Here is an 11,530-nt window from a genome sequence, read left to right as displayed (position 1 = left end):
ATGTGTGTGCGTTTGTGTACTCGGTGTAAGAGGTGTACGTGTACATGCAAATCAGTGACCAATGCTATGAATCCACATTATTCTGCTAACACTAGATAAAATGTCACTGCGAAAGATTAGACAGTAGATTAATTATGAGATTTCAAAATAAATGACAGAAATACACACACATTTCAATCACTGAAATATATTATGGAAATTGTGAAACAAACTAAACAAAAAAAAACTGGTTAGAATGTAATGAACAGTGCATCAATGCATGAAAAAAGAAAATAACTCTCAGACCCCCTGCTCAACATGTCTGCCCTAGTAAACTTGTGTTGATATACTATCTGTTTAAACAATGGTGCTCTCCTTTGTGATCAGCTAGTGAACCTAAAGTCCTTGCAAATATACACTATATTATGCTGCAGTGATGTATTAGGAAGGGAATGCCTATTTACTTATGAGTTGCAGGTGCACATAACTCTTCCTCGACCTGATTGTCAGGTACACTGTTTCTCCATTCTGTTCTTGTGGACTGAAGGAATTCTGCAATGGGTTGTCTCTATGATAGAGGTTGGTGCTTACTTGCATGAAAACATTTTTACTTGGAAGTTGAAATCAGTTGTTATTTAATCCTATTGCTACTGAGGTATTCTCTATGTTTTAGAAATAGACATTGTACACTTTTTTCAAAGGCTTTGTTGGTCTTTTTTTCACATGATATGTCATACCTTCACACACTGTGGTAACTGCCAGCTCTCATGCTTTAAACTGCACAGGCTCCCTTCATAACAACCCCTGAACCAAATCTTTTTTGTCTGTTGTCACATTCGACACATATGCAAGCACACTCAGTGACAGGACAACTGAATAAGAAGGTAAAGTCGCGTAGCATACCATGGTTACGCATGGTGAATCATATTGGGCGTCTTCATGCACACTGTGGGGAAGACCTTTGCTTCTCCTTCCCTCTGTTTTGACCCTTTTTTTCTTCACTGTTGATGAACTGTGATGTCTTGTTTGGCCTGTATCTATAGTGGTTTGGAAGCGAATGCTCTTCTATGGTTTTTGTTTGGTATTGAAATGAATCACCAATCAGTGAAACACAAGACAACATTAGGAAATAAAATCCATTAAAATATGCCTCTTTGTCTTTTACTGAATTGTGTTACATTACAGTGCACATACACATCTTTATGTTACTCTGTTAATGTACACCAGAAACTGACACACTAGAGCTCTCTTAAAAATGTTAATATAATATTGAAATATATTGTCAAAATTACAAGTTTACTCCTCTTCTGTGGATTAATTGAGAAATACACAAAAGCCATTGCCATTATCCTTGTGTCAGAACTGTCAGCATGTTTGGGATGATGTCCAGGGCATGGCTGCACACTATTCTCCAGTGTACCATTCACTACAGCTTTTCGAAATCCTGCCCGCTGTATTGTTCTTTTAATGACCTTATGCTGAGGAGCAGTTTTACTTCGGACGTCATCCAGTCCATACATGTGTGAATCACAATGCCAATTTATTTTTTCTTCAGGTTTTTTTCTTTTTTTTTCTTCAGCATCTAGAAAAATAAAACGGCAAAGCAGAAGAATAATTTGTAGGGGAAAACGGAGTAACTTGAGCCTATGGGTAAGATGATCCACTCCTTGTTCCAAGGATATGATTAACAAAAATGAATCAAGTGACAGCATTTTAAGAAAGAGGGACCATTCTTTTCAATCTGCGATGAAGGAGGAACTGTTGCCCTGTTGATGCAGGTGGCTCGTAGTATGGGCTTCAGCTATATCCATGCCCTGTTGATGCATGTTCTATAGGTATTCTAAAATACAAAAGATCTGGCGACGAATGTCAAAATATGCCAGCAACTTCCATAACATCTGGTAACAACAGGCTTCTCCACTTATTAAAGCTTAATTCTTATGTCCCCAAGTAGTCTGTGAGTGCCTCAGCCATAACTCCTTGGAGTGTCTGTCCTCAAAGTTATTGCTACTGTCTTTTTTTATTGTTATTGCTTTTGTGTGGACCCCAGGCAAGCAAGCGACTACTTTGTGGAACCTGATGGGGATCCAAAAAAAGAATAATGAAAATGAGTAAAAAAAAGACTGTTTACTGGAACATCAGATGGCTTTCTCTTTACCATCTCCAAAGCTGTATTTTAGTAACCAAATGAGATTCCATTGGGGCTTAGACTTTTCTGTTTGTAAAGGACAGGTCTGGCAACATCTCCAGCCTGTACCTGTATCAGTTAAAGGTTCCCTGCTCCCTGGCATCAGACATAAATATTCCCCATGCCAAAGCAGAATACCATCAGCCAAGGCGTGCCAAAGTGTCCCTCTACGACCAAATCGGAGAGAATCGTAGAAGTGTAAAAATGCCTTAAGGTTGACAGATCAACAAACACTCCACTAGCAAGCCCCTGGCCTCCGGTTGAATCATCCTCTTGTCCAAAAGTTGTTACCTCCTCTAAGTAGATGTAAATGTGCAGAGGCAGTGATTAGGGAAAGCAATTATAATGTAATCATTCTGCGAGGCAGTGTGTAATGCCAGATATGCACAATGAAGGTAAATGTTGTCCTTCATGCATGTCCAGTTAGGTCCATATGTCATTGACTTTTGCCTCTTATTCTGTAACATTTTGTTGATGTGTTTTGTTGGTGTGTGTGTGTGTGTGTGTGTGTGTGTGTGTGTGTGTGTGTGTGTGTGTGTGTGTGTGTGTGTGTACACGTGTGCTTCTGTGATTACATGTGTGTTTATTTGTGCATGTGTGTGTGTGTGTGTATGTGTATGAGAGAGAGAGAGAGAGAGAGAAAGAGAGAGAGAGAGAGCAAATGCAATCTAGTAACTGAAGGGAAAAATAATCAAAAGGAAAACAAGTGAGGGAATTGTAGAGAGTGTTGGCAAAGCTTTTAAGCCGTGTCCTCCTGAATATGACTCTCTGAAATGCCTCTGAGTTACCATGCCACACTGAGCTTAAGTAAAGAGCTATACAATTATAGCCTATATAGTTCATGTGTGAGACAAAACATGCAAGCGAAATACCTGTCTATCAGTGAAGTGCCACTCAGCTCAGTTTTTATTCCCACGTGAGTCTCATTAACATCTGATCATCCTGAGCGCGCTGTCCTGGAGGCAAATGGGCGTCATCACTTTTCGTGTGAAAGATAGCACGTGGTGTCTTCAGCATCAGCCGCTGTCTCTGTAGTGCGCGCCCTAGTTCGTTTCTTCTGCATGGACTGTAAGCTTCAATCGAATTCTGAATTCTCCACATTCCTGGAGACATTTTTTGGGAAATCGTTACACTCTAAGGAGCCGCAAAAGTTAATTGGAAGATAGGCTTATAGCGGTGACCCTGAAACGGGAGCCTGAACTCACATAATACAAATCGCGTCACAGGTCAATGGCAAACAATACAGGGAGGACGACCGGCAGGGATGAGTTTCCAACTCGGATGTTAATGGGATGTGTTTTTTTGCTGCTTATTTTGTGGACGCTATTTGGAAACTTTACAGTTTGTGCCGCGGTTTTACGGTTCCGACATCTGAGAGTCAAAGTCACAAATATATTCATCGTTTCCCTGGCTTTCTCTGACCTGTTGGTGGCTGTATTGGTGATGCCCTGGAAAGCAGTGGCTGATGTCTTGGGTCACTGGCCGTTCGGGACATTCTGTAACACATGGGTGGCTTTCGACATCATGTGCTCCACAGCCTCCATTCTTAATCTCTGTGCCATTAGTCTGGACCGTTACTGGGCAATCTCCAGTCCGTTCAGATACGAAAGAAAAATGAACAAGAAGCTAGCCCTTATTATGGTCAGCATCACATGGACCGTGTCGGGAGTTATCTCGTTCGTCCCAGTTCAGTTAAACTGGCACAAAGCGGAGCAGGAGACAACTGTAGTCTCAAATCAAACTCTTGATAATTGTGACTCGAGTCTAAGCAAGACGTACGCAATATGGTCATCTTTGATCAGTTTCTACATTCCCGTGGCAATAATGATAGTTACTTACACAAAGATCTACCAGATTGCTCATTTGCAGATACGGAAGATATCGTCTCTGGAGCGTGCTGCTGAACATGCCGTTAACTGTAGCTCCAGCGTGTTTCCCTGCCCCCATCAGAAAACACTAAAGTTGTCAAAAGAGACTAAACTCCTCAAAACTTTGTCCATTATAATGGGTGTTTTCGTGTGCTGTTGGTTCCCTTTCTTTGTCGTGAACTGTGCGGTGCCGTTCTGCCACGAACCACTGAACGACGAACCAAAGTGTGTGAGTGACACTACGTTTGAAGTGTTCATGTGGTTCGGATGGTGCAATTCATCTTTAAATCCAATCATTTACGCTTTCAACGCGGACTTCAGGGAAGCATTCACACGCCTATTGAACTGCTGCGGTGTCTGTGGCAAGGCACCCTCAGGGACATGGGACGTGAGCCAGCCTGCATCCAACAATCAGAACAGTTCGAGGGGTGTTGCATATGTTAATATGGGTCTAGACAATAAACCTCCGTAGAGGAAATATGATTACGATGGATTAGGACATGAGGCCCTGATAAATGTGACAATTGTGATTACGACTAACTTTTCAGCGGTGCTATCAGTTCACAATTTCAAGTCAAGAAAGTTTATCAAGGATCACTCAGTGCGCATTTGGAGGCAGCAGCATCAACGCATGCAATAGAGGCTGAGTCGTCCATCATTTCCAAGCCACCTGGATCAACATAAGACGCACAGATGTTCAGTTATCAGAAACACATCGATATGCTGTGGCTCATTATGTTTCGTAATCTCACTTGTTATATCAGTTTCTTCGTTCCAGTTTCAAGAAACAGAAAACCAGTCGTCCAATCTGGGACAGTGGGGCTGGCAGCCTGTCGCTTTACCGCATTTGTGAGATTCCATTAGCTTTCCCACTGAGCATACTGCTCCCTTTTTGCGGGCCCACCTTCATAAATAATTGGCTATTTCACTTTTATGGAAGGGTCAATGCTTCTGTGTCACTGAGCGCACACAGAGAGCCTAGTCATGCACTGTGTCATGAGCGGAACCATCTTCCGTGAGGTTGGGTGATTGCGTTTTTGTCTTCGATGACATTCGTGCCTGAACATAAAGCACACCTCGAATGACGCTTGATTTCACCTGCACTGCATTTTTTAGTAGTTCTTCTACATACAAAAAAAAAATGTAAATTCATGTAGGCTATTACGAAACAAATCATTCGACACACGTGTTTATGAGCAGCTTTGACTTTAAGCTTTTGTCACATGCAAATGAAAATATTTTTTTTTTCCACATTTCTGAAGATGTGACAGTAGTCTATTAATCACCCTCCGTGCACCGAATAGCGAGGCTGAGCCAAATAGGTCTACATGGCGGGTGTTGGTGTTATTTATTCAGGCTCTCTGTGAGCCGAGGAGATATGAATTAACCATGTGAATTACTATTTTTGTGTATGTGTCTTGGAAATAAATTATTGCGTTACATAAACCAATGCAAAAACATGTACAAAAATATATTGTTGTATTTTATTTAAACCTTCATTATATATTAACATGACTGCAGTGGAGTATGTTAACATGTTTGATATGGTGTGGTAGGTTAACTTGACTGTATTCTGTGGTGGGGCGGAGGTAACAGATGGGTTGTCAGAAAAGTGAAAAAGCAACTGAAAATCAGGCATGTGATCATTTCGATTCACAATTAGAAACAAGTGATCAGTGGTGTAGTGGTCCCTGGAGAAGTGGGTATACTCTTATTTATTTTTTAAGCAGCCCATACAGCACAGGATAAACACCCTGTTTTGAGAAGTGGGTATACGCAATGCTGACTGAAAAATAAGTGGGTATACTCCGTTTACCTGCGTATACCCTGGACTACACCACTGCAAGTGATGTCTTTTAAAAGCTTGTAAAGTTTCAAGCTGCACCCCTAGGGATATCCCACAGAAAGGCACCCTTTTTATGATTGCATACTCTTTAACAGTCTCTATAGGGCGGAATTGTGTTGTGCCTGCCATTTTTAACACCAGTAGAGACCAAAATGTTCTCTATTTAACGTCATTATTCATATAAAAATGTTTAGGTTTAAAAAACATTGTCCTGAATTTTAACCTTACCCAATCTCTTGTTGATTATTTGAACATGGACATATGGGGTAAGTCAGTAGAGTCCATGATTACGAAACAGGCCTATTTCCATTCTTATCAAACAAACAGAAAAATAAACAGTGCTAGGTCATGGTCAGTATAAATAACCTCATTGTGGACCCAAACTGCACACTCTGGCCTTCATCATGCTGAGGGAAAGCGTTCTGTTGAGTTGCCTTGCACTAGGACTCTGTGCAGTGTCTGACTCAGTGACTGACTGGAGTAAGCCACTCATTTACCACTAAAGCAGTATTTAGTACTTTGGAAAAAGCAGAGATAACAAATATTTAATGCTGAAAAAAGGATCATTACAAATTCTTTTTGCTAATGTTTCTTTTCAGATACAACTACCCAGGAGCTACACAAAAATCTGAATTTAAAAAGATATCATTCCAAGATGAGAAAGGTTGGCCAGAGCTGCAAAGAAATTCAAGAGACATTTAAGGTGAAGGAAGGTAATTATTCACACCAGACATGTTACATTGTATTAGATATCTCATAATCTAAGTGTTCTTCAGTGGGTTTCCTAGTTTGGTGTCTCTTAACATTTTACAGAGACGTAAACTTGAGTCCCTAACGTTCAGGTATAGCTTCAGATTAACTGAACCGGAAATGTTGTGTGTGCGTGTGTGTGTGTGTGTGTGTGTGTGTGTTTGTGTGTGTGTGTTTTACAATAGATGGCATTTACTTCCTCATCACCGAGAGTGGGGTCGTCTATCAGACTTTCTGTGACATGACCACAGACGGTGGGGGCTGGACTCTGGTGGCCAGTGTTCATGAAAATGACATCCTGGGAAAGTGCACCCAAGGGGACCGCTGGTCCAGTCAGAATGGAGACAACCCAGAGAAGCCAGAGGGGGACCAGTCCTGGGCCAATAGAGTCACCTTTGGAACAGCAGAGGCTGCCACAGATGATGATTACAAGGTATACCTCGGAAAAATATTATTTACTGCATAATCTAATTTCTACTTGAACATTTTTAATGGAGGATGTTCATAGATTACGTACGCAGGTGATCCATTCAGGTGTATGAGGACAAACAATATTCAGTAGATGTCAGGATTCTCAGTCTGGATTTACCATTATAAATATTAAAGTGTCTTCAGAGTCGGGTGAACAACTGATGTCATTAAGCTTAGGAGGACTGAATATCTGCAAAGTCAATTTTATCATCCTGCCCCCCCCCCCCCCCCTCCCCCCAAGTGTAAAAAAACCAAGCTGAATTAATGGATTATGTTGAATAAAACTGGGTCAGATGGCCCATTTTGTGTAATGTTCTAGTCACCAGGTCATGAAGGGATTTATTTGGTAATTAAAGTAAGTCTCTCTATCCCTTTGATAAAACAGCAAAACACTAATAGCTATTGGGGGTGTAATGTAGTTGGACAGCAGCACATCTGGTTCCCACGGTGCAGCCACTAAACAAACAAGCCAACCAAACACAAATAATAAAAACAGACAGAAGTATATTACTGTATTTTATTGAGAAGTAAGAACATTATATGTTGAACATTTTTAAAGCACTGAATGAATTAGCAATCGTGCAGAAGTTATATGCATTTCAGAATATACGTTTGACATTTGCACGACTGCAGGATCCCAGTCTGGGATCTAACAGTATTACTCACACGTGACCATTTTCCAACCTTCCCTCTGCAGAATCCTGGGTACTATGACATTCAAGCCAGGGATGTTTCCGTATGGCATGTTCCCAATAATGAGGAATCAGGACTTTGGTCCAACTCCTCTATTCTGCGCTACCACACAGAGACACATTTCCTTAAAACCTACGGAGGAAATCTTTATCATTTATTCAAGGTACACAAACTAACATCCATTGCCATTACTTGGTAAATAATTCAGTGTATAGCATGGCTCTGTCAAAGTTGTTTGAAACACTCCTGCCTTTTTCAGACCGAGGCACTAACATTTGGGTCATGTCAGATGAATTGTATGTGTGTAAATGAGGAACATTTACATAATGATGTACACTTACACTCACACATTTGACACAGACACATCTCAATATAATGATGTACACTTACACTCACACATTTGACAGAGACACAAGTGCCCTATTCACCTACTGAAATGTGAGATATACAAGAATATCCCTTATACTTACGCAGGCATGAAATATCAGTTAGTAAACAGTTTTATCTTTTTGCGTTTTGATGTGCTCTCCAGCGCCACCCTGTGAAGCATGGAATGGCCGAGTGCAAAGGAGGCAGTGGAATCCCTGTCCCTGTGGTGTATGATAAGGGGGACGAGAAATCCACAGGCCAGCTCTATGGGCCTGCAGCAAGAGGTATGGGTGGATGGTTGAAGTTGAACATAGAAAAATATGAAGGTCTGACAACCCTCATTCCATGAGATGAACAGAATAAGAGCCATTGTTTATCTTTCTTGCAGCTGAATTTGACGCAGGCTTTATTACCTTCCGCGCGGTCAACAGTGAAAAAGCACCCCTGGCCATCTGCTCTGGCATCAAGCCAACTGGATGCAATCCTCAATATGTGAGTAAAACAACTGATTTATTATAATTATAAAACAAGAATGTAAATATCCTAACCTTAAAGTCCTAACACTTTCTGCTCTTTTTCAGTACTGTATTGGTGGAGGGGGATATTACCCAATTGGCGCCTTAGTTGCATGTGGAGACTTCAATGCTTTTGACTGGACAATATTTGGTGGGGCCGGAGAACACAAGGCATCACAGAAGATGATAGATGCGACCATGCTTTTATTCTACCGCTGAAATAGGAAATTGAGGCATGTATCAATGCTATATTTTAATAAAAAATATAATAGCAACTACTGATGTTGTTTGTTTTAATTATAGCCTACTTGAAAATAAAGGGATGGTCTAGCCTTGGCCAGAGGTAGTCCTTGATTCTGTCTCAAACAGAGCACTTGTGCACTTCAAACACTGACTTTCAGTGCTAAGGGCGTTCACACTGACAGAACCAGCAGAATTCAGGGCACTGAAAGTACCCGGATTGCGCACTGAAAACGGTAAAAAAATGCAGTGTAAAACGATGGAAACCATCTTGGCTACGTAGCGGAAATGGAGGAGCCCTTCGGCAGCTTTTCAGTTTGGGAAGTTGGCTGACTGACACCTCGCAAATCACTTCAACCATTATTGCTGGTTACAATAACTTATAAGTTAACAAGTTATCTGATAGAACAAGGTCGATTTCTCAGTAACTTTAAAAAATCTAAGCGAGAAAACCCAAAAGATGTACATTTACATACAAAACACGGTGTCAGCAGCGTTTGGTCTGCCATTGTTCTTTAAAATGTCAAGTTGGCCTGGAGGAAGTTGGCGCACAGATTTATCGGTAAAAGGCTTGCCATTTGCGTCAGTCAGTGTTCCATTTGAAATAACACTAAACAGCAACAGAACGCACTACAGATGTAAATGCACTGTATTGCAGTGTACCTAGTAAAGTGTTCGGTTCGATTCACAGCCCTTGACTATTTTTCAACTATTAACTGTGGTTTACATAGATTTAGCAAAATGTCTTTTCTGGTGGATCCTATACACGGGAATGCATTTTTTCCTGCCTGATATGCGTGAATGGGTCTCTTTCTCTCCCTCTTTCACATGCAAAAACACTAAATTGGATAGATAACACATTTCATACATTGGATAGATAACACATTGGATAATGGACAAAATAACACCCATAGCAGATAAAAAAAACTGCTTGAGAGACTCCACATTCATGCGTGTTCCGTTTTGGCTTTTGGAAAGAGAAGCTCATACACAAGTTTCCCTTTATATGCTGTAATTTGTGGATGGTCAGCATTCTCAAAAAAGAGCATTGTTGCAGGGTACAACATAGATCACAAGACAAACAACCACAGAAACTGTTCATATTACCATTGTGGGCAGCATCTACACACCAATAGAAAAATGGTCAAATTTAAATTATAGTGATAACGTAAAGCAGTACCATATGCTCAGTAAACTGCTATAGCTCCCTTCTAAATACTGCATTATCCGTGGTGTCTAGAAAAATGGTAAACTTTTAATTATAGTGATAATGTGTTTAAATTATAGTTTAATTATAGTGATAATGAAAGTAAACTGCTATAGCTCCCTTCTAAATACTGCATTATCCGTGTTGTTACAAGGGCCTTTCCTGAAGAACAGCCCTTAAGTGATTTTGCATTTTTATGGTTGGCTATTGACCGTTCAGCTTGATGTTTCCTGGCCACAGTTCATTATTTGGCACTTTCACAGACCAAAAGCAGTTCTCCAAAACGAGTTGCCCACAGGGGTGCTGCACATGACAGGCTAGAAGAACTCACAGTCAGGGCACGGTTGGTTGACGGCTAAGAAGGTCCTTCTTCTGCATGATCGAACATTACAAACCTGGGTGCACACAGGACAAGAGTAAGGGCTGAGGAGGCATTTTTCAAAAAACGATGCACTTAGTATCACCAACACGATGACGATGTGCCACTGCAAGGAAAAGAACAGAGAAACACACTGAGCCTGTTAGTGAGGATCATTCACACGATCTGAAAACAAAGTCACAGCTTGAGTAAAAACATTGCTGCATTGTTAGAGAAATGTTACTTTACTCACAAAAACTACAAATATGTAGTCTTGTTTTTAGTACCCACTGCCTACAATGATTATGTCCTGCTGATAACATCTCCATGACAGAGTCACATTAGAATAAAATCAGTACCTTCTACACATTGATCAAACCCATTCATATTTGCCATCCAATGCATGCTAAGAAATCCATTCATACAAATTGACACTCTTACTCTACTCTCACACTACAGAGGGCAATTAACTAGGTAACATGCGCTCAACAAGCTTACAGTTGCAGAAACAACACAACGAGTCAGTCCTTATAACACACACATACGCACTTACTATAAGTAACAATACCTTTGCTTTGTTGAGGTGAGGTCTCAATGTTTTCGAGGAGTTGTGTTCCCTGGGATGACTTACTAGGAGCATCTGTTTGGCAGTCTACATCATTTGTTCATGGGAGCTGATATTGATCGATTGATTTATTAATTTAGGCCTCGGAAGACACATTGAGGAATTAAATCCTCATTTTCAATGGTGCCGAGGGTACAATGAGAGTTAATACATTGGATAAAAAAATAAAATAAATAAAATAGATAATATAAATATGCATATAAATTAGTCCAGGAGTACAAGGGAACGCTCATAAATAAAAATTTTGAACATCAAGTAAATCCATTAAAATGCTATGGTTGGGTCAACAGTTACGGTGCGAATCCATACCAGCGATATGAGCGACGCGATTTCTAAACCCCATGCATTTCAACGGGAGCCAGTCCATTGTGACGTAGACCAGCGATCTGGGCGATGCGACCGCTGAAAATTTAAACATGTT

The 11,530-nt window shown here is 40.6% G+C and overlaps 2 protein-coding genes across 2 annotated transcripts; both read left to right on the top strand.

The window, feature by feature from the left end:
• Nucleotides 1-3,397: 3,397 nt before the first annotated feature.
• On the top strand, nt 3,398-4,507 carry LOC308381479 (D(1B) dopamine receptor; the record flags this gene model as incomplete). Its single annotated transcript, XM_080859055.1, has 1 exon — nt 3,398-4,507. One exon carries the CDS (start codon nt 3,398-3,400, stop codon nt 4,505-4,507), a length of 1,110 nt encoding a protein of 369 aa, XP_080715181.1.
• A 1,778-nt stretch (nt 4,508-6,285) lies between these two features.
• LOC308381480 (intelectin-like) lies at nt 6,286-8,898 on the top strand (the record flags this gene model as incomplete). The annotated part of the gene is made up of 7 exons (XM_080859056.1): nt 6,286-6,361; nt 6,481-6,594; nt 6,817-7,064; nt 7,800-7,958; nt 8,328-8,448; nt 8,553-8,656; nt 8,746-8,898. The coding sequence occupies 7 exons, from the start codon at nt 6,286-6,288 to the stop codon at nt 8,896-8,898; spliced, it is 975 nt and encodes a 324-aa protein (XP_080715182.1).
• Nucleotides 8,899-11,530: the final 2,632 nt, after the last annotated feature.

This window comes from Sprattus sprattus (genome assembly GCF_963457725.1).
Source record: "Sprattus sprattus genome assembly, chromosome: 20".
Lineage (NCBI taxonomy): Eukaryota > Metazoa > Chordata > Actinopteri > Clupeiformes > Clupeidae > Sprattus > Sprattus sprattus.
This window is presented reverse-complemented; position numbering and strand designations above follow the sequence as displayed.